The sequence below is a fragment of the Cuculus canorus genome, chromosome 2, assembly GCF_017976375.1.
Source record: "Cuculus canorus isolate bCucCan1 chromosome 2, bCucCan1.pri, whole genome shotgun sequence".
NCBI lineage: Eukaryota > Metazoa > Chordata > Aves > Cuculiformes > Cuculidae > Cuculus > Cuculus canorus.
In genome coordinates, this window is record NC_071402.1 from 111,114,823 (window position 1) to 111,137,496 (window position 22,674).

Here is a 22,674-nt window from a genome sequence, read left to right on the forward strand (position 1 = left end):
TTTCAGAATTCTAACAAGTTCTTTAAAAGTGTGTTTGTGAGAGAGTATGAGACAGACTGAAGTTTAAGATCTGTCTTCTGCTTATTACAGGTATTCTCCATTTAGCATCTGGAGTGGTTGACTTGCTTCAGCATTATTTCCCAGAATCTTTTGATCGGCTTCCTAAGGACTGCGGTCTCTTTGATGGACCAAAACCTACGGTCTTGGAGTCCTGCAGTGTTAGTGACCTAGCGATTCTGCTGAGGGGCAACAAAAGGAAAACACAGCCCATTGAATTTGGAGCACATCAGGTTTGCTTTTCTTAGGTATATGGCTCTTTGCAGATTCTTCCAGCTCTGATGCTAAATCATAATTTTATATGGACTGCCCAAAGCTTTCTTTTATGAAGTCTTTGTATCTCAGTGATAAATTATGCTTTTTAAAGTTAGAAACCTTTATTGGGTTGGTTTCTGTTTCTTCTTAAGACACGTCTGACTCTTTCTATTCTTTCTTGTGTCAGATGCTTCCTGTCCTGTTCCTTTCTAACTCCAAATTTTCTTACACCAGATCTGTGACTGTCTTCTCATACCATGCATTTGTCAGTCTTCTAGTGGCAACTTTGTGACTTTTTTGTGGAGTGTTCTGAAATGTCAGTGTTAAATGCTGGTTTTGAGAAAGCTCTTGCATTATCAGACGTTTGTGTGCCCTTTCTGTGAGGCTGTTACCTTTTTTTGCTTTCTAATATATTCTTCTCATTAATGTATTTTACGACAGGTGGTATTAGTGGCAAATGAAACTGCAAAGGAGAAGATACCTGAGGAACTCAGTTTAGCACTTGTACTGACAGTTTATGAAGCAAAGGGCTTGGAATTTGATGATGTACTCCTTTACAACTTTTTCACTGACTCGGAGGTATTTAATTCTTCTGGATTTTTTTAAATTTTTTGTTAATGTCTTCATTTTACAGGTGGTCTAACTGCCTTTCTACTGGAGGGAGGACTCATTGTTTCATCTCAAAATAGTTGGTTTCTTCACAGTAGCAAACAGAGCTTATAGGTTTATGAATTGACACTTCTTCCCTTAGTACTGCGTTTTCCTTTAGACTGGTTGTTGCAATGTAAGGAAAAGCCTTTGGGTTCATACAACAGCACGTGTACACATAGAAACTTTTGCTACATGCTAAGACTACTGCAGTAACTTACAGCATGTCCCTACCAGCTCTTCCATGTTCCAGCTCAGAGGCATGGAGGGACCCATGCATCACCCTCATATACCTTTTGTCTTCTACTAGTGTTCTGTGTTCCAAAACAGCACGTAAACCACCTTGCATTGTATCAACACTCTTGTTCACAGTGTGATTTTTTTTTTGGTGTGCTGGGTCATAGACTTGAAATAATTTGTCAGCCTCAGACAAAATGAAACAGAATTATTTATTTTCTTCTTTATTAAAAGTTTTGTAAAACAATTATGTTTAGAATCAAATAGTGCGTGTATGAGTTTGGAGGTAGGGGATGTGCTCTCTAGCCATCCACAGCCTAGCTCCGGAGAACTCCTTCTTGTCTAGCTCAGGAATTGTCAGGAAACAGGATGTTCTTTATAGTAAAGACCATTGCCTGCAGATAGCCTCGAATGAGGAAGGCTTTTTTTCCTGAAGGTGTTTTGGTTTGTGTTTATATACTTCCCTTTCTTCCTTGGTGATTCTCCAGAGAGCTCAGACTCTGCCCCTTCTGGGTTTCCTGTAAATCCCAAACTGGCAGAAGTGTGATGTTTGGGGCTCCTTGCAAAGAGCTGTCTGCCATAGAAGCTGGAGTGTCACCAAGCCCTGGCAATCCACCCCAGCCAGGCAGTAGACAGCATCTTTACTGAACATGCCTGCAGAGACTCAAGAATGCCTACGACTGAGCTGCTCTGCAGTTAAACATTCAGTATGAACATTTCTGTTGCAAATGCCCTCTGCTTCTAGCCCTTAAAAGAGCGTCTTGGATGTGGTTTTCAGCAGATGAGAACCATAGATGTGTAAAGGAAAACAGGGGCAGCTTACTTGTGACTCTTCATAGAAACAAGTAGACGTTATGTGGGGAGGGAGAAAGGAAGGAACTTGAGGCAAATGACCTTGAATCTTGCTTACTGAGATTTTGGGGACAGTATTATAGTGGCTGTCATAATAGATTTCTTGAAGCTGATACATTTTTGGTGATGCAAGTTGTGGTCAGTAAAATGGTGAACTCATTGCAGAATCTGGAGTCAAGTATGTTGGACATTTTAACTCAACTAGACTAGTGTGTGTCAGGCTTGAGAACTATTGCCATATAATTCTGTTTTCCTGTGAGTTGTGAGTAATTGAGTTGATTTGAGCAGTTAAACAAGCAGGCAAGAAAGAAGTTCACCCTTTGGTTTTCTAGTTTTGAAAAGCTGAATTTATGAACTGCTGCTAACACGGCAAATGTGGCTCTGTGCTGGTCGTAATGTGTTGTGTTTTCTTTTTATTGAAAATGAGATTTGAAATGGGTCTTGTTTCAAGAAGCAGGTATGAATGAAGAATCTAAAAGGGGAAAAAAACCCTGCAAAACCTAGCCAGCTGCTGACCGAACTGATACCATTAGCTGGTTGTAATCCTTGATAGGCTTAGGAAGGTTTTGTTCGATGATTTATTGCAATTGTAACTTCAAAATACGTTTTGCAAGAAAAGTTTGCTTCATTTTTTCTTAGTAAGAAGACAGTTAACCTGTATCATGTTGCTTCAAGCTCTGAACTATATACACTCTACACCAAGCCATGTATTCGCATTCCTCATGTTGGTCTCGCTGGCTCAGGAGGACATTACTCTCTACTAGATGTTTCAGGGAAAGTTGTTTATTCAAGTTGATGATCGCCTCATATGCTGTGCCTCTCAAACAAAGGTTACCCTACAGTAATGCTTATATTGAGGTGAAGTTCAGCTTTCTTGAAAATCGGTGGTCATACTTATCCCTGAGATAATTTTTTTTTCCACCCATCCTTAAGCCTTCTTAAATTGTGGAGGTGTGTTAGTCGGTCAGAACGTAAGACCTTATTTGCATATGTGAGTAGTAGTTGTTGCTGCATACAAGTAACCTCATTCTCGTGACGTTTTAGGCTAGCAAAGAATGGAAGATCATTTCTTCTTACAGTCCTGGTTCAGATGTGGAAGTGGGAAGTAAATTGCTAATTGAAATGCCTTTTGAGGATGCTACTGGTATGCAGAAAAGAACTCCGTTTAATATGGAAATGTACAAGGTGAGTTTTTTGTAACATTGGAAATTTTAAAAATAAACTAAATTCTTGAATCTTAGAAGTAAGGAAATTTCTTTGAAAGATACTTTCATCTTGTAGTTCCACGTGTATCGAGGTTGCTTTATATTTTTAGTAGCTGTTCACATTTTTATAATATAATCTTGATTTTGAAAGCTAAGATGTTTTTTGCAAATGTGATTTGAAGAGGGAACAAAACCTACATGCAATAGACTTATATTTACAGAACAGCCATGGTTAAAAAAATTAGCAAATCAGCTTGTCAATATTTATTATTACTTTAGTCTGGTTTCAGATTGATGTCACTGCCTTAAAATTAAGGAAACTTCTTAGCATCTAGTGAGATTTTCTGGATTGTATGGTAAAAAATCAGTAATTATATATGCACGTGATTAGAAGGCAAGTAGACTGTCACACCTGCAGCTGCTAGATTTACTCTAGCAGTAGTTGTATGCAAATTAGCTGGACAAAGGCTTATGTAATTGAAAAATTATATATTTGATATTTAGACGTTCTTACTTGAAGATACTTTCTTATTTGTTACTCTGTATCTATTTACTGTTTTATTGTAACTGCAAGATATGTTTCTTTGTAGCAGTTTGGCTCATCTGGTGTTTAATTTTTTGTTTTATTTTGGTCTGGTTTTTTTTTTTTGTTGTTCTCTTTCAGTTGCTGAATGGAGAACTGAAGCAACTGTACACTGCCATTACAAGAGCCAGGGTCAATCTTTGGATCTTCGATGAAGACAGTGATAAACGGGCTGCAGCTTTTAAGTATTTCATCCAAAGAGAATTAGTTCAGGTTGTCAAAGCAGATGAAAAGAAAGGTAAAGTTATCATCAAATTTTCTTAGAAGACCATCAAACAGGACAGCCTACTCATGCATTCTTGCTTTTAGTCTGTATAATAAAGAAGGTTAAATTCCTTGGTCCCTTGGTATTGCATTGATAACTGCCCTAGCAAATTTCCACTGGTTTCAGCAGTTCTTATTTCTTTTGGCTCTAAACATAGTTGTGTATGTTAATACATAACTTCATTGCTAATTCATTAGTAGAATTTGTCGTTCGCAGTAATGAAGACTGTTCACAGAAAATCATCCCATTGAAAAGAGATTTATCGCATGAAAGAATTTTGGTTTTGTAAAAACAGTGGGTTTACTCAAAGTTTTGTGCAAAATACAAGCATGATTTTTAAAGGACTTACAAAACTAAAACCAACTTGTTGATTTTCAGTGATGACTGAAAGGGATAAAATGCGTTTAACGCATAGTTACTATTACTGGTGTGAGCACAAATCATAAAGAATTTGGAACATTATGTGATGTTAATACTTAATTTTAGTGCACGATAAGTGTTTTCTAACATTCTAACAGAATGATTACCCCTGACTTTCTAGACTTAGATGACAGCATGTTTGCTAAAACTTCAACTCCGGAAGAATGGATTGCACAAGGAGACTACTATGCTAAACACCAGTTTTGGGAGGTAGGAGCATATGTTTATCTGAAATAAGGATTCTTGTTTATTCTGAAACCTTTTTTTTTTTTCCTTTGCATCTATGAAATTATCTGTAAACCTTCAGTTGTTCTGTAGCAGTGTATCCTAGTTTGTGGTTGCGTAGAAGTCTACAAACTACTTGTAAATGACTTGCAAGAAGTAAGTGTGGAAAACAAGCCTATTGTCTGTAATCTTAAATTCACTAGTCAGAAATTTGCAGTCCAGTGAGGGGAAAAAACATTTTAAAGTGCACATAAAAAATGTTTGGAAAAACCAATTATTAACAACAAATGGAATTGACTGGAATTTGTACATCTGAATCATGTGCTTGACAACATTATTTCACATTACTGTAGGGAAACAAAAACATTTATTGGAAGTATATTGATTTGTGTGATAATCTCAGAGCCCTTGTATGCTTTTTTGGACAGTAATTAGGGATAGATAAAAAACACATAAAGGAACAGCATGTAAGAACACAAGGAAGTGCTAAGAAAACCACAGAAGAGCAAAATGAATGTTTAATTCCCTTACTATTTAAAGAACATGGAGATTTTGCAATCTTTTATTTCCTGAGTTAGTAGCTAATATAATCCAGATATGGGATGACAGGTAATGGAATGGGAGCAAAACCCAGCCAGGACAACAAAGACGGTGAATTAGACTACATGGAATTAAGGAGTATCTCTAGGTCAACTGCCCTTGTGCCCTATAGATGATTCTAATTTTCCAGGCATAAGCTGGAAATGTCATACAGTGGACACAGACGGGTCCAAGAAATTTCTGAAGCATGTTGAAGATAACTTCTTGGTGCAGGTACTAAGGAAGATAGCCAGGAAAGGTGCCCTTCCAGATTTGTTGTTTGTAAACAGAGAGGGATTGGTGGGTGAAGTAGTGATTGATGGCTCTCTTGATCACAGTGACAATGAAGCAGTTGAGTTCCAAATCATTGGTGACAGGAGAAAAGCTGCTAGTAAAACATTGACCCTGGCTATGGGGAGAGCAGACTGTGGGCTGCTGGAGGAGCTAGTTAGTAAGGTCCCCTAGGAATCTGCCTTTGGAGATATTGGAGTCCATGAATGCTGGTCACTTTTTAAGAGCCATCTCTTGAGAGCACAGGAGCAGGTGATTTCAAAGTGTCAGAAATAAGCAAGTGGAGCAGAAGGCCAACTTGGCTGAGCAGGGATCTTCTTCTAGAACTTAAGTGGGAGAGGAAAGTGTATGGACATTGGAAGCAAGGACAGATGACACAGGAGAATGACAGAGACGCTGTTTGCTACTGCAAGGTAAAAAATTGTGTGGCCAAGGCTTGATTAAGGCTTGTTCAGGCTGGGCAGCACTGTGAAGGAAAACAGAAACGGCTTTGCAGCAAAAGGAGGATCACATTGATAACATTGATCCATACCTGATGAGGTTGGTCACCTCACAAATAGGGGTGTAGGCAAAGCAGAAATGTTTAATGTCTTCCGCACCAGTCTTTGACAATGATAGTAGGACCTGGCATCCTTGGAGCCCTGTGTTGGAAGACCATGACTAGGAGGGATAATAAACTTCCAGCTGACTGAACTTGTTTGAGGCTTGCTGCTGTATATGAATTAGCCTAAGTCTATAGGGCACAACAGGATTCGTTCTCTATGTGATCTATAGAGAGACCACTCTCTATTTTTTTTGTTCAATGTTCTTGGGAGTCTGGAGAGGTCCCAGTCAACTGAAAGCTGGCAAATGTCCCAATTTTCAAACAGTGTAAGAAGGAACACCCTGGTAATTACAGACATCTCAGTCTCACTTCAGTGCCAGGTAAAATTATAGAGAAGGTAGTTCTTCTGGGAGTTATTGAAAAACACTTGAGAGACAATGCAGTCATTGGTCATAGCCAGCACAAGTTCATGAGGGGAAAGTCCTACTTAACCAACTTAATTTCATTTAGTGATAAGGTCACCCATTTAGTTTACCAAGGGATGCGAGTAGATGTGATGGGTTTGGATTTTAGCAAAGCTTTTAATACTGTGTCCCTCAGTATCCTTGTGGAGAAACTGTTCAGCACACAGATAGACAAGTCCTTAATAGGTAGAGAAAGCAATTGATTGATGGGTTGGGTTCAAGAGAGTTGTAGTAAGTGGGGTTGCATCAGACTGGCAGCCAGTCACTAGTGGGGTTTCCCAGGGCTCAATTTTTGGGCCAGTGCTCTTTAATGTTTTTATAAAGGATCCGAAGTCAGAAATTGAATGTGCATTATATTTGCCGATGATACTAAACTAGGAGGAGCTGTGGACTTTCTTACGGGTAAAGAGGCCTTACAAAGAGATCTGGACAGTCACCGGTTGTATGAAATTCAACAAGAACGTGTGCTGGATTCTGCACCTGAGACAGGGTAATCTTGGTTATACATACTAGTAGGAGACAAGAGGCTGGAGAGCAGCCCTATGAGAAGAGATCTAGGGGTTTGGATTGATGGCAAGTTGAATGTGAGTCAACAGCGTGCCCAGGCAGCCAAAAGGGCCAGCTGTGTGCTGGAGTGCATCAAGCACAGCATAGCTAGCTGCTGGAAGGAGGTCATTATCCCACTCTGCACTGCACTGGTGTGGCCCCACCCAAACACTGCATGCAGTTTCGGGTGCCTCAGTAGAATGACATCAGACTACTATTAGAGTGTGTCCAGAGGAGGGCAACCAAGATGGTGAAAGGTCTCGATGGCAAAACTTAAGAGGAGCAGCGGAGGTCACTTGGTTTGTTCAGCTTGGAGAAGAGAAGGCTGAGGGGTGACCACGTCACGGCTTCCAGCTCCCTCAAGGAGGGCAACAGAGAGGGAGGTGCTGACCTCCTCTCTCTAGTGACCAGTGATAGGACACGAGGAAATTGAATGAAGCTGTATCAGGCAGGTTTAGATTGGACATTAGGAAAAGACTCTTCACTGGGAGGGTTATCGGTCACTGGAACAGACTCCCTAGGGAAGTGGTCACTGCATCAAGCTTGTCAGAGTTCAAGGAGCATCTGGATGATACTTCTGCTCATATGGCTTAGTTTTAGGTAGTCCTGTGATGATCAGGGTGTTGGACTCTTGACCCTTACGAGTCTCTTCCGACTTGAGATAGTCTGTAATTCTGTGAACTAAAATTTTGGATACTTTTTTTGATCATGACAGGAGGGAAGCTTCTGTTTTCACTGAGAGCAACATATAACTCTTGTATGGAAACCAGATGTTTGTAATAAAGCAAAAATTAAAATAATCAGCTTCCACTATTCACACAGTCTTTATCTCCCCTTGAAAAAAAAAGTCAGTTTCTTAAATGTACAGAAAAGCGTTTAGATAAAAAAGAAACAGCTGAAACAATTTAATCTTGAAATCTGAAGTGTATTAGCTATATTGTCTGCTATTCTGTTTTCTTTATAACCCTGATCTTTGCTTATCATTGCTACATTAAGAAGAAATTATCTGCTCAGTTTGACAGTTCTAAGAGTGGCTTGCAATGTGCAATTTCCAAACAGAAGCAAATACTAAATCAGTGGATAGAATAAAAAAAAATGATATTGCAGAATGAGCAATGTGATAATAGAGCATGACTTGCTAGGAGCATGGCAACTCCTGTTGTTTTTCTTTAGCTTATCACAGAAAGGGGGGCCTGGTATAGTAAAAGTGTGAATAAATATTCCCTACTTTTTTATTTAATTTGGCTTTCAGAATCAACTGATTTCCCTTACTTGTATTAGTAGAATGTGTGTGGTAGGTGCCTGGTGACTTACCAATTAATGTTTTAGGCCAACATTCAAATTGCATATGTGCTGTTTGTTCTATCAGCCTGCCAGGATTTTTGTGTTCACTGCTTCCACATAAAACATTGTAATTAAAATTCTAATTGTGATAGTCACATGTGGACTGACTTTAAAGCTTTTCTTTTTGTTATAAAAATACACTACAATGTTTTGCCTTTTACCTCTCCCAGACACCCTGCCAGTCTTTCTGTTTTCCATTACAATTACTGTAAAATTAAGTACTGCTTTTATGTGACAAGCCATGGGACGGTTGCGTATGTGTGAATGCTGTGTATGATTTTACCCCAGGTGGCAGCCAAATGTTACCAAAAGGGAGGAGCAGCTGAGAAGTCGAAACTGGCCCTGGCACACGATGCCGTTCTCAAAGTGCGCTCAAAGAAAAGCAGTCCCAGGTAAGTGTATATGCAGGTGAGAAAACGTTATTCTGCAGTGTCAGACCTCATGGCTGTGTGCAGGAGGAGATTCCCACCATAGCTGGAGGCATTGGAGAGCCATGGGGGCTATGTGTCTTCACATCTTTGTCTGTAGGTGGCAAAAGAGACTTAAGAAATTGGAAAGTCTAATGCAGCTCCAAGAGGATCTGGGGTACTGCTCCCTTTGGGGAGTAGTGAAAGCAGTTGAACACCATAGGGTGTCCAAACCAGATGTGGTCGTTGAAAGGGTTTACTGGTTATGTCAGAGAAGAACAACAGAATTTACATCACCTCAAGAGGCTTTATATTCATCAATATAGATAGAAAAACATATGCCATCAGCAGTGCTCAATTCTAGTTAATCCCACTGCATATTCACATAACGAAGGAATGATGTTGTACGTTGGGGGGAAAAAAAACCTGCTAGCAAAAAGTGAGCTTTGAGGTAAAATTAGTGTTAGAGTCAATGTAAACTAAACAAGCACAATGGATTTGAACCAAAGGGCACTTTTAAAGGGACAGATCTTGAGATTAATAATTTTGTTTATGCTGGGAAAAATGGCTCAAGGGTTTGACAGGGGAGGATGTTTGCAGTTTCCTGAAGAGTCTAAAAAATTGTTTGGGACTTGTCTGAAATAAGAGAGGAAAAAAAACCTAATGGGGAAGACTCGAGATCTAAGTGAATTAATTCCTGTTCACGCTGGGTCAGCTGAAAACTAGGAGTAATAGTACATTGGATAAGGAGTAATTAGAGCAGAGGAAGCTAGGACTGAAGGGAGAGGGGGAAACGTCTGCAGAAATGTTATGACTGGAATTAATCAATGTTTTACCTTTTTTAATTACCTGTTTTATGATAGTGGCCCTGGCTAGAAGTATAGGGATAGTTGTAAAATTTTGCAGTGATGAAGAATTTGTTGTTGGGACTGAAAAAACTTTTTTCAGTTGGCTGTAAGCTGAGGTGCTTGTCAACTTGATCAAATTTGAGAAGAAATTTTGTCTATCAGGATATTGTAAGTTGACTGAACATATGTAATAATAAAGCAGTGAAAGTGGCTTTTTCAGTAAAGGTATAAATGCTGATGTACAAAGCAGAAGATTCCTGGTTGCTCTGTAATAAGAAATTCTCTGTACAGTTCTGATCCTTGAGGCTCAAGAATGATGAATTCAGACTAGGTCTGGGAAGAAGATAGATGTGCTGTGATGATACCAGAAAGACGGGGCTTGTTTAGTTATACAGATCGAAGGCTCAGAACAAATTTGATTATTGTCTTCCACGGCACTGGGGCCAAACAGCAGAAAGGAAGAAGGAGCAAGTTAACCTAGAAAAGAGAAGCAGTGTGAAACCACGCTAGTATATTTAGTTTGAGAATTTAAACAAAAAGTGCTTTTTACTGCCAAAGAAGCGAGATTCTGGAAGACTTCTGGACAAGACAGTGTCAGTGGAAAATATAACTAATTGTAAGGTAATATCTCATTAGGTTATGTATGAAGAAGAGCATATGATTGCAGTGTTGGCTGACTAAACTTAATTTGCATGTTAGTGGTTGACAGATCATGTGATCCTAAACTTAACTTGAATGTTAGTGGTATTTTTCTCTTACTTTCTACAGGGAAAAACAAATGGAATATATGACATTGGCTAAAACTTACTTGGAATGTGGAGAACCAAAACTGTCACTAAAATGTCTGTTTCACTCAAAGGAGTTCCGGCTTTGTGCAGAACTATGTAAAAAGTTAGGAAAGGTATTAAATCCTCAAAACTATCATCTCCTTATCACTTTTGTTTTCCTACAGTTTTTTTTTTTTTTTTCTCCACTCATCTTGCTCATAAGGTAACAGTACTTTTCTGTGGCGTAGTAATAGTTAAACTAAAACAGCTCTTTAAGCTGGGCCATTCAAGAGGAAGCATTTGTTAAAGAACAGCCAAAAGAAGAATGAAGAGAACAATGATACAATTATGAAGTCTAGGTTTATTTCTTTGGCTTTCCTTAAATGTCACCATCAGTCATTCTGCTTTGCAGTTGAGAGTTAATTAGTGACTGATTTCATGAAACTTGAGCCATTTCTTCATTAAATAATATTGAAACTTCACTGATTACAGCCATCTATATGGAATCTTGAAACTTGCCAGGTCTAAGCAATGTACTAACAATAATTTTCTAAGTGTATGAGGATATTTACCATTTTTAATTTGCAGTTCATTTCCACTAAAAGAATGTAAAGTAATTTTCCCAGATAATTAAAGTTTAAGATACAAGGCTGTGGTTGACATTTTGCATCCATAACTGTTTTAATTTAATCCTGTTAATTTTGAAAAATTAGTAAGGCAACAGAAGTGGGTTTGGTGTTTTGTAATAACAAAGCTGGATGAATAAAAAGTACTTAATTTTACATTATAGTTTTTTTTTGGACACAAATATTTGTAAGGTTTTTTAAAAAAATCTCTTCAGTTTTAGTGATGGTTACTTTAATATGTATTTGATTACATTCAGATACTTTAATTACATTTATTGAAGTGTACTTCTCCATGAGACACCTACACGATGGAATTACTAAATTTATTCTATTTGTGTAGTTTTGACTATTTAGGGCACTTCAGTCTCATTACTGCCTTCTGCATTGCAGATGAAAGATGCTGCGGTTTACTATCAGAAAAGCCAGTGCTACAAAGAAGCATCTGAATGTTATGAACAAATTGAGGAGTTTGATTTGGCAATTAAAATGTACTGTCACGAAGAACTCTATGAAGAAGCAGCAAAGGCAGTTGAAAGGTATGTCTTCCAGGATGATGTTGGAATATAATTATCTTTTCCATTTCCAAATCCATCATAATGCAGCTGGCTCACCATAAAAATTTTCACAACAGTTTGGGCTGGTGACTTTGTTTTATATGAAGTTAAATTAACTTTGTCAGACTCCTAACTTGGGTAATGCTGACATGGTAAAAGCATTCTACTGTGTTCACAGCTGGAGCCATGACTAGATTTGTTTTCCTGGGATTCTTTTCCAATCTGTATTACTAATCATGCAAGTTTTCCTTCACTTGGTCCTCTGAACTAGGTTCTTAAGGTAAATATGACAAAAACATTTAATATGAGTGAAATAGTAATGGATTTAGCCATTTAGTCATTGACATCTGTAGGATTATAACCATTAAATATGTGGTATATAATGCAGCAGTTGTGGCAAGTGAGCTGTTTGTCTCTCAAAATCTCTTTAACTTCGAGCAAAGAATAGTAATTTTAATGACCAGCTCCTAATGGTTGTTGGTTCCAGTGTCTTGAGATGAACTTTTCGTACCATCTGCCCTGTGCTGGCTCCGAGCAGTTAGGAACTACCTCACACTGTGCTTCATAAACTGAATTTTATTAGTATCTTTTTGACAGAACTTCGCATCTGGCACCATCCCTGTGACCTCATTAGGACATTCTTGTGTCAGTTCATTTATTGGCCTTTCATTACAGCTAAATTGACTAATGACTTTTAAAGAATATATATACTAATTAGAATTCTAGCAAGGTCTACAGTTACACACTCTCACTGAAATCCTTTGTGATGTATCTTTAATAATGGCAACTGTTTTTTTAAGGACTAAGGTTTAATATGTAGAGATAGTTAGATCAAAAAGTTCAAGCATTAAAGTCACCTTACCAACTAATGATTTTTTAAATCAGGCTTCCCAAATCATTCATGCAAATTCATCAGCTTAGGTACAAAAACCTGCACTCCCACGTTTATCGTGAAAAAAATAATAATGAAAGGCTAATGATAATTTACTCACCCATCAGGAAAAGATTACTCATTCTTGGCATGCAGGAGAGAGAGCCTTTGCAAGACTGGCTTAGGGGAGATCTTCATAATTTCACATAAGCCAGTAATAATTAATAACTGAGTGTTTTAAGGTGCCTGTTTTGAAACATGCAGCCAGGTGCTTTGCTCAGGCACTCAATAAGCACCAAAGTTTCTGAAGATACATATGACAGACGAGTTCTCTGAATTTAGCTGTTTATGTAAATTTTACAGAATATTTTTTATATTGGCCTGTGAAGAATTCTGGTTTATTTCATTCTGGCTTCTGTTCATGTAAATAACCATTCTGTATTGAGGCTTACTTTAATAAACAGAAGAATATCACTGGCAAAATGTGATTAAAATATTTTCTACAGTGATTTGACAGCATGGAGAAAGATTCACTAATGCTGTAAACCTTGTGATCTTGTTTGTACCTGAAGTTTTAATGATCTTGCTTCAGACAGCCTTACGTTGTAACCAAATTCTTTCTGTAGATCTTTTAAGATGGTGTGATTTTTTTCCACACGACAGACATAAAACTTGAAAGAGCTGGCCTTTTTGAAGGAAGGGCTTCTGGAGACAGCTATTTGTTTAATGGTTTGGAGGCTTTTTAAAAATCCAGTATCTTTTTGACTAAATTAGTTATCTATGGTGGTAAATTGATGTATCTTTTATTTCAGGTATGAAGAGATGTTAAATACAAAAGGACAAATGGTTTCCAAACTCTCATGTACCGCAAATCAGTTGTACTTGGAAGCAGCTGCAAAGTACCTAAGTATGAACAGATCGGAGGAAATGATGCAGGTACTTTCAAAACTTGATATAGAGGATCAGCTTGAGTTTCTGAAGTCTCGTGGATGCTTGCGCCAAACAGCAGACTTACTGAAAAGGGAAGGTCGAGAGGAAGAAGCTGCAAAGTTAATGAAACAACATGGATTTCCTCTGGAAGCAGCCAACCTCACAGCCATAAAAGAGTTTCGTGCATCATGTTTGCTTGCTGCAGCACGTGCCGGTGTGGCACACTGTTCAGGATCAGACTTGGTGGACGTGGAGGTCCTTCTAAGAGAAGCCCTCGAACTTTGTGAACAAACTGAGCAGAAGTCTGGCATTGCTGAGGCTGTGTTTTTGCAGGGAGCTCTGAAGGGAGACTTCGCAAAGCTGAGCAGTGCATACTGTCAGTTCCTATCTCTGAATCATTCTGCTGGTGCAGTTGAAGCTCTGTTTGCATTATCTCGCTGCGTTGCTCCCAGCCAGAACATCCTTTTTATGGCAACGCGTGGCTTAATAGCTCTTATGAGTTTGGTTAGGGGTTTGAAGAAGGCATCCACCAACGCAGAGAAAGATATGGTGAAGTCATGCTTTGCCTATTTTGGCATTGTCCCAACAGGTGACAGTTGCCAGGTGTCTCAAAACGAAGCTGAACTTATTCTCAAGTTTTTGTCAGACAAGGCAAGTCTAAAAGAGAGAAAGACAAAAGGTGATTTCTCAGTAAGCACAGAAGAGGTAAAATCAGCTTTGAAGCAGCACTTGTTAAGCAGGCTGTGTTCTATCACCCATGAGTTACTGAACAGGCATTATCCTGATATTTGTATGAAGTTCATTGTCGGTTTGAACTGTGAAGATAAAACCTGTGAGAATTACCATAAGCCTTTGTTGCGCCATGAAGCAAAGACAATATTTCAGTGTAAAATGCATCTGTTGGCAATAAATGGACTGCTGTTGGAAGCCGCACGTGCTTTCCCTAAAGAGCTACTGAATCAGCGGAAAGGCTTTGATGACATTTTGACTGCCGACAAATATGCATCATGTAAAGCCCTCCTAGAAAAGTTTTTTCCTAATCATTTTCATTTGAGAATACTGTCTGAGAACCCAAAGGCATGCAAAGAAATACTGGAGTTCAGTAATGTTATTTCCAAACCCTGTAGAGCAGCATTGAAGGAGTACATCACATTTAAGTTTAAAAATGAAGACATCGCAGCCAGAAGAGAGTCAACTGACTTATGGCTAAGTGCCATGCAAGTTTTCATCTTATCTTCAGGTTATCCTGAAGAATTTGAGAAACTCCTTTTAAAAGAAGAGGACGATTACAACAAAGAGCTAAGCTACACTTCGTCAAAGGCAGAAAACATCCCAAAGGGTAAACGCCATGGAGGAAAGACCAAAGTAATAGAGGGCAGACATGGTATGTTGCTACCTGACAAAAATGCTGAAAATGCAGGAAGAACACACTTGTGCTTCATTCGACTTCTTGAAAATGCACTTGAGCAATTCTATGTTCATAAGAACCCGGAAAACTGTAAAAGGTTTTTTTTCCGTTTTATGAATGTCCTGGTAAAAAAATGCACTAGATACCTGATTCCAAGCATTGGAAATACGGTGATGTTGTTGGAATTCCAGTATGTTCTCTGTTGTGCTGTCCTGATGCGTCTTTCCAAGAACATTATTTTCTGTTTTCCAAAGAGTTATATTGCTCTTATTCATTACTGGGAGTTTTTGTTCAGAAGCAAGGACCATAACAAAGAAATTAGAGATACATTTTCTATTATACAGGAATATAGACCAAAGGATTCATATGTAGCTGTACAGGAATTCAGATTTCATCTCTGTTATCTAGCAGAAGTTTTGTGTGGAGTTCATGGAAGGTTCAATGTCCTTCTGGATGCTTTCGAGGATCGTGATTGCATAACTTCAGGGGAGGCTGAGCGGACTCTAGTGCTGTGCTTAGTGATGTTACTGAATGCTGACCAGGTGCAGAATTCTAAATATAGATTCATCTTATGCCAACACTTTACTGAAATCAGAGCGATGCTGAAATCAATGAGAAAAGACTTTCCCTCTAAAGTGCCTGCAAGATTGCTAAGGGTTGTGGAACAAGTGAGTCTTGCTACACATGTAAGAGAAATCGTTGCAGCCCTGCAAGAGCTGCTGACAGAGCGAGATGCAGAGTACTTGGTTGACTGCCGATGGAAGTGGGACTCTGCATACACTCAGGGGCATCCACCCATACGGGGTATCCTGTATGAAACCATAAACATTGACAGGTTTGTGACTTCTTTGGATGAACCAGAATACGCCAGTGAGCTAGAAAGGGAACTTGAAGGAATTCATTGCTTAGAGGACCAAAAGGATCCCCTGGAAGTCATTGCACTCAGCAAGCAACAGAAGCAAGAGCAAAAAGCATCTGCTCAACGCCAGCTGCGTCGTGTTTTCCATTTTGTTTCTCTGTGTATTAAGTGGAAAAGGAAGGCCTGCTGCAAAGCTGAGCCTGTTGCACTGGAAGGAGAAGTGTTTTTATCAGGCATCTTCAAAAAAGCAGATATTGACCAAACCCAGTGTGACCTCTGTGGAGTCAGATTTACCCAGGGCTCTGAAAACTACTTCAGCCGATCAGAAAACGTGGAGGCAGACGCTTCTGAAGCTGTGACAACAACAGAGATTGGTGGAGAAGAAAAGTTGCATGCAGAAGGAAACGCAGTTTCTGTGGCCAGTGAGGCTTACATAGAGCACAGAAACACAGATGAACACAGAAATAATTACGCTGCCTACAAATGCTACTCCAACTTTTTCAGAAGAAAGATAGATCCGATCATATATGAGGGACAGGAAGTAGTGGAGACCATTACAGAAAAAATTCACTCCCAAGACCATTTAGCATATAAAGAAGGTTCCAACTTATGCCAGAGAAAAATCAATGACAATATTATGAAGATTTTACATGCAGTAGGGGAAATTTATGAGAGAAAAGCCTGGGCTAAAGGTAAGACCATTCCAGTTTTGTTTTTTTTTTTTTAAAATGATTTAATATGTCATTTGTGGCCAGCAATAGTAATTTAGATATGCAAGTGTACTGCCTTAGTACTTTGAGGCTTTGGTTAAGGATATCTCTGACTGGTCTACCCTTGAACTTGTAATCTTGCTAGGACTGAACAAAAGTGGACACTGTGGAGTGTCAGGCACTCAAAGGCAACTCTGGTGTTATAAAGTGCAATAAATAACAATATATAAGAGACACATAGTTTCATATTTGATGGCATTTTCCCCCTCATATGCTTAATGCATTGTTCTAAACTGATTTTTTCAAGCAAATTTGAATTGCTGAATAAGGAGCAAAATTGTTTGGGGTGCTTGCTGTGGGAAAGTGACATCTTAAATGAAAACATTATTACTGGCTTTAGTTGTAGAAATACACCAACCCTGACAAAGCTGTCATTTTGCCTGTGATGTCTGACAGTACTGAAAAAGTGTAATAGTTGATGTGTTCCTCAGCTCTGATAAGTAGTATATGTTAAATTTGTAACTGTTAGGTTGTGGTTTTCGTGTGTAAGCTTTATCTTTCCTCCTAGTACAAAGCTTTAACATATGGATGAAGTCCATAAAGTTTTGCTTATTTATTTCGCTTTCTGCTCAGTGAACCAGGTTAGTGATGAATGTGATAGATACAGAATGCTTGAATAGGTATTAGTTGATTTTGTTCAATGAACAAAAGTTCAACAAGTTGATTTTGTTACCGTGTTCCTCCACTCAGTGAAAACATACTTACAGAAGTTATTTGCCCTTCAGATTACTTTTCCCTTGCTTTATAACAAACATTTTTCAAGTCCTTAATGTTGCAGTTTTACTTTAACTTGTATAATTTCAAAGGAATAATGAAAGCCATGAACTTTAATACCCCAAAATAGATAAAATGTAATGTTTTCAGGAGTTTCAGGTGTACCTTAAAAGGGGCAGCACAAGGATGAAGAGCTTCTCTTCTGATAGTGCTAGTAATGTTGATTGGAATGGGGAGTAATACATATAGTATCTTCATCCCTGGTAGTGAATTTGCCTGCACGTTAGTTCACTGATGACACTAACTTTTTGCTCTGCAGCATCGTACAACACAGCTCTATGTAAGTTTGTTTTGTGCTTGGCTTTTAGCTGCTGTCCATCTACTATTCTAACAGAATGTTAATTGTGCTTTGTTTCAGCTGAAGAAATAATAAGCGAACATGCCAACAAATTGTTTGCCACCATTGATGAGGCTCGTAAGTGGCTGGATAAAATGGACTCTCACAGGGAAAAAGAAGGTAAGTTTTCCAATTACACAGATGTCTGTGCCCCTTAGAGGACACTGTTCAGTAATGGTCTCCTGGCGTCACTTCAGTCTCCAAGTCAGCAGCATTGTGGATATTCACTTACCCTGGAGGCAACAAGAAACAGGCAACTCCATAGGGGCACTCTGGAGAACATGAGTTAACCAGTCGTTCCTCAGTAGCTCTTTAAAACAGAGCATGAGCTTCACAGCTGGTTATAGGGTGGCCAGAATTGTGCAAGACTCTTCCGCTGGCCCTCTGCAGATCTCAGTCTGCATGAAGGATGTGTGTGTTTGTGCACATGCAGGTGCACATATAACTATAGTTCAAGGGCAGTACTCAGGGGAGAAACTTGGGCAGGAGGAGCAGAAGACAAGCTGTCTTAATCTTTACCAATAAGAAAGTGCTGTTTCTTAACTCTGCTGCCGCATTGCATTTGTGGGCAGTATGCATCTAAGTTCTTGGAAACCACCTTCCTAGCGAAACTAATGTTTAGGTTGCTTCTTAGATTTCTGTGGAAAAATGTTACATGTAGTTGGTTTGCTTTTATTTTCACTTCCATTTCCCTTGGTTTCATACCAAAAGTAACAAGCATTGATGCAGTCTGTTGCATCACAGACAAGACTTCATTGTGCCTACCTGTGTGTTTAGGCTTAAGTACATTTTTAGATGGTGGGATTGCAACAGTCGCATAAAAGGCAGCAATGGCATGATCAGGCTTACAAATTGCACTGTGTAAAGCATTAAAACAGCTGTATTTTAGAAAACTTAATTGTGAAAAAGCCTTGTGTTACATCTTCCTATTCTGAGAAAGACATAGTTAATAAGACTGTAGGGGAGTGCACTCATAGTCTCACAAACAACATTGCAGCCTGTCTTTGAAGTCAATAAGCAAATTTATTGTCTGGTGAAACTGAACCTTGAGGGAGGAGAGACATACTTCTTAAAAGAGTCAAAAACAATAACAATAGAAACAGATTCTCATTGTAAAAATTAATTACTGGTGCAGCAGTCTCTGCTTCTTACCAGAGCTCTTAAGTGCATTGTCATCTTAAGCCAAATACTTCCTAAACGTGATATGATTATACATGTATGAAGGTATATTGCTGACATGTAACATCACAATGACATAGCTTGTCATACTATTAAGAGAAAAAGGTTTTGGGGTTTTCCATTTTGCATTAATTTCTTGTTTTTAAAATAGGCTTTGTGCATGGTAGAGACTTGGAAAATGAAGTAGAAGATGAAAGCCTGGCTTTTGAAGAACTTGTTTATAAAAAACCCTCAAGAAAAAAAGGAAGATATGGGAAATGGTAATTAGAAAATATATGAAGGTGACTTTTTTATCCTTTTAACAATCTACTTTTAGAATAAAAAATAGTTAAAAAAAATAGAGGGGATGAGGTCAGAAATGAAAAGAGTCTGAAGAAAAAGAGCAACTTACGCTATTGTGTTTTATCAATTATATTGTGTCAGAATAAGTACCTATGTGGTGATGTAATTGTTAAAACCTGTAACAGGACAAATTTCCTTTCAAACCTACGTGGTAGCTTAAAAGTAGCAAAACACCAAAGAAACATCAAGTAAGAAATAATAATAATAATGTTTCTGCCTTATCTCAGGGCTATTTTTCCACTCTATCTTATTTTTCTTCTTCCCTGGTAATTTACATTATCATTCTTCTGAGCTAGAATTATCAGAAAAATAGATGGATAGTTTCTCTGATTTTAAGAGGTTTTAATCAGTGTTTTTAGGTTACCGTTGTAAACCTGCTGTGTTCAAGTCTTGTAATGTTTGGAAAATTTTGAGTCTTCAGATGAGGTGCTTACAGTGTCTCTCTTTTCTATTTTTATAGATATGAACAGTAATTTCTAAGTGTAGTCATATTTTTGACAGTGTACATACTTCTAATAAGTAGATATAAAAGTAATAGATTGTCTTCTATTTGATCACATTTTGATATAAACTGTTCACTTGTACATACTGAAATATAATCTTTCTTTAAGATTGTTACACATTTTAAGTGTATGTTTAAGTATGTTCTGATTTGTAAAAGACCTTTTGTAATATCTAATGCCATTTTTGTAAAACCTGTAAGATTTTTAAAATCACTCGATCTTGTCTTTTTTTTTTTTGGATGCTTTCTGAAAGCCATATGTGACTGACTGCATGAGTGAGATTTACAAGTTGGGTCCGGAGTACTAGTTCCTACTGATGCTGTTTTACTTCTAGGATTTCTATGTCTCTGAGTTTCCTTTAGCAACATTTTAAGTTAATGCATTTGCATGTTAAATGTAATTAGAGTGTTATTATATTTAACTGTTGAAATGGTTTGTCTTGAAAAGGGAACCACTTTGTACACATAACAAATTGTTTCAGTAATTACTTTTTGTCAAAAACTTAATTACTGGTTATTACACGCCATGGTATGGAAGTGGAACATGTGACAGTAAATGCCACCTAAGTTTATTATGGACAATTACAACTTAAAAATCCTTGCTGGTCACAGTTTAAAGATCTAGTGATCATACTTCCGTTTTATGAGAAAAATGAAATGTTAAAGACGTTATTGTGAAATACGAAGGAAGAAGAAGAGAAAACAAAGAAGGAGGAGTAAGAACAGAAGTTTTATTGCACAAATAATTTAAGTTCACATACATTTCCTTGCTGCAGGAACCTGTGATCCTTGGTATGGTTCAATACGAAACACCGCTCATTCTCTGAGTTCGAATCAGCATTCCCAGATGGAACTTATTTCAGTAGCATGTGAAATACTGATTGCTAGCCAAAATTTACAGTGATTCAAATTTCAAGGCTCATGGCTTCAAAGCTATAGTAGGCCAAGATTTCAGTAATGTTCAAGTGGATATGGGAAGTTTAGTTGGATCTTCAGTCTAATGTCAGTGCCTAAAGTTTTTTTTTGTCCCCGATGATAATCCGCATAAGTAAACATAAACCTTTCCTTTCCCTGGAGGTCTCTTTAGATAAGAATGATCTGTGTGCATTAATCCTGTTTGAATCCTTCATTAGCAGTAAGGAGTTGTCCAGATATACCCTTGGGGTTTGCTTTTTTTTTGTTCATTTAGGTCTTTTTTGCCCCGGTGGACACTCCGGCCTTCTGGCACCAGCTAATGCCTTTGGTAAAAAGGGCTTAAGAGGCATGACAGGTGCCTTGGTACGCGCTAGATGCATATTGCACTGAAACCTTGGAAATGAGTAGCGGACACAGGCTGTCAAGCAAATCTGCCCACTAAGCCATGTTGAGTTGAAAAGAATTTAGGCTTCAAAAGCACAGAAACTGGGGACTTAAAGTCTCTCTCCCTAGTGATACAAAAATGACACCTAAATGAAAAAGAACAAACTTTTTTTTCTAGTTGGAAGACAGGAGTGTGGTCTAAAAGATGGCAACTCTCCAAATTCCAAACTCCTTAAGAAAAAAATCTCCCTCCTTCTTGAACCTCATGCTAATACAAAGGACTCTAAGTGATGGATAATTTCCACCTTTTTCCTTTATTCCTCTTAAAGGCATTATTTCATAATATTGCTCAGAATTTTATTCCAAAACACTTTCCTAACAATTGGTTGTTACAAATTCTGACTCAGCAAAACATTTAAACACTCTCTGTTTTTGAAGTATTTGCTTTCATTCCTAAAGGGAAGCCTTTTGCCTTGATGCTCACTGAAAACATAGGAGGGAAATAATTGTCTTATCTTAATGTAAGTAACGCAAAAGGTTTTCATGTCAACAGTCCCTGTGACGTTATTTGCTGAAAATGAGTTTTGAAGTACCCTTCCTTGTGTGAAAGGAGACCTCAGCCATTGCTGCTGAGCTTCTACCTTTGTTGTTGGAGCATTCAGTTTTCTTGAAAATCTTCACACCTTCACTTACTAAAGTGTCTCTGGGTCTCGCTGTGTGTTAGATTTATGGCACGTCTGTCATTCGGGCTTTCGGTTAGCATGCAACTCAGATGTGTATTAGCAAAGTACCAGGCAACACCTGTGCTCTATACTTGTTTATCTTGATGTAGTGGGTGTCAAAAATTTTGTCTTTCTCATGCTCATTTATGAGAATTGGTGTGACGAGGAGCGGAAGAGTTTACATATTTTATTTAGTAGTTTTCATGGCTACATTTGTACATTAAGATTTCTGAATGTACACATACCCAAATAAAGTCAACGTGAAACATTCGAGTCAGACACCTGAACACCAAAGCAGTTGAATTTTCAGATTAATAGCCATTACAAGCAAATACTCTCTGAGAATGTCAGCATTTATTTCAGTTTTCTGACATGGACTTTTGATACTTTCAGCCTGTGACCTGAGCCTGGTATGTGTATGTGCATAGGTGGTGTGTGCTCGTGTTGTCATCTTTGCTGTGTTGATCCTGCCTTGTTGCAAGAGGATGAATTGCAATGTCTTTTAAGTCTCTTACAATCTTTCTGTGCTGCTTGATCCGTATAAATAGTATTTGGAAAGAAATCGGTAGGAGACTCTTACCTGCCTGTATCCCTTCTTCTGTTTAATCTGCACACAAAGTTTCATGGTTTAAATGAAAACTATATTACTAGTGGATTAAATAATATTCCAGTATATTATTTTTCAGTATATTTAAATAATATACTCCAGACACTTATAAATTACTTTCATTGGGCTCCTGATCAACATGTTTCTAAATTGTCCTGTGTATACCAGTGCTGAAATTTTAGTTGACAGAATTGGGCTTACCTGTAAGACATTCTGCAGGAAAATAAATAATAGTGATGCCCAAAAGTAGTTTTCATTAAATCTTGTAGAAGTAAATCCCTGTAATTCCCTTTTGTGAAGAGATGAGTAGGTCTTTACTGAAGCTATGTCACACCAGTTCAGTGCTGTATGCCTTCC

General features: G+C 38.1%; 1 protein-coding gene across 2 annotated transcripts in view; it reads left to right on the forward strand.

The window, feature by feature from the left end:
• The window catches only part of TRANK1 (tetratricopeptide repeat and ankyrin repeat containing 1), a 56,607-nt gene extending 34,948 nt beyond the window's left edge, over positions 1 to 21,659 (forward strand). For both annotated transcript variants that reach the window (XM_054058964.1, XM_054058965.1), the window contains exons 14-24: positions 91 to 290; positions 754 to 891; positions 3,094 to 3,234; positions 3,919 to 4,075; positions 4,644 to 4,732; positions 8,804 to 8,907; positions 10,539 to 10,671; positions 11,554 to 11,699; positions 13,401 to 16,477; positions 17,688 to 17,786; positions 18,997 to 21,659. In XM_054058964.1, coding sequence (XP_053914939.1) covers positions 91 to 290; positions 754 to 891; positions 3,094 to 3,234; positions 3,919 to 4,075; positions 4,644 to 4,732; positions 8,804 to 8,907; positions 10,539 to 10,671; positions 11,554 to 11,699; positions 13,401 to 16,477; positions 17,688 to 17,786; positions 18,997 to 19,109 — 4,397 coding nt within the window. In that variant the 3' untranslated portion in view covers positions 19,110 to 21,659. The remainder of the gene's footprint in view (positions 1 to 90; positions 291 to 753; positions 892 to 3,093; positions 3,235 to 3,918; positions 4,076 to 4,643; positions 4,733 to 8,803; positions 8,908 to 10,538; positions 10,672 to 11,553; positions 11,700 to 13,400; positions 16,478 to 17,687; positions 17,787 to 18,996) is intronic.
• The last annotated feature ends 1,015 nt before the right edge of the window (positions 21,660 to 22,674 follow it).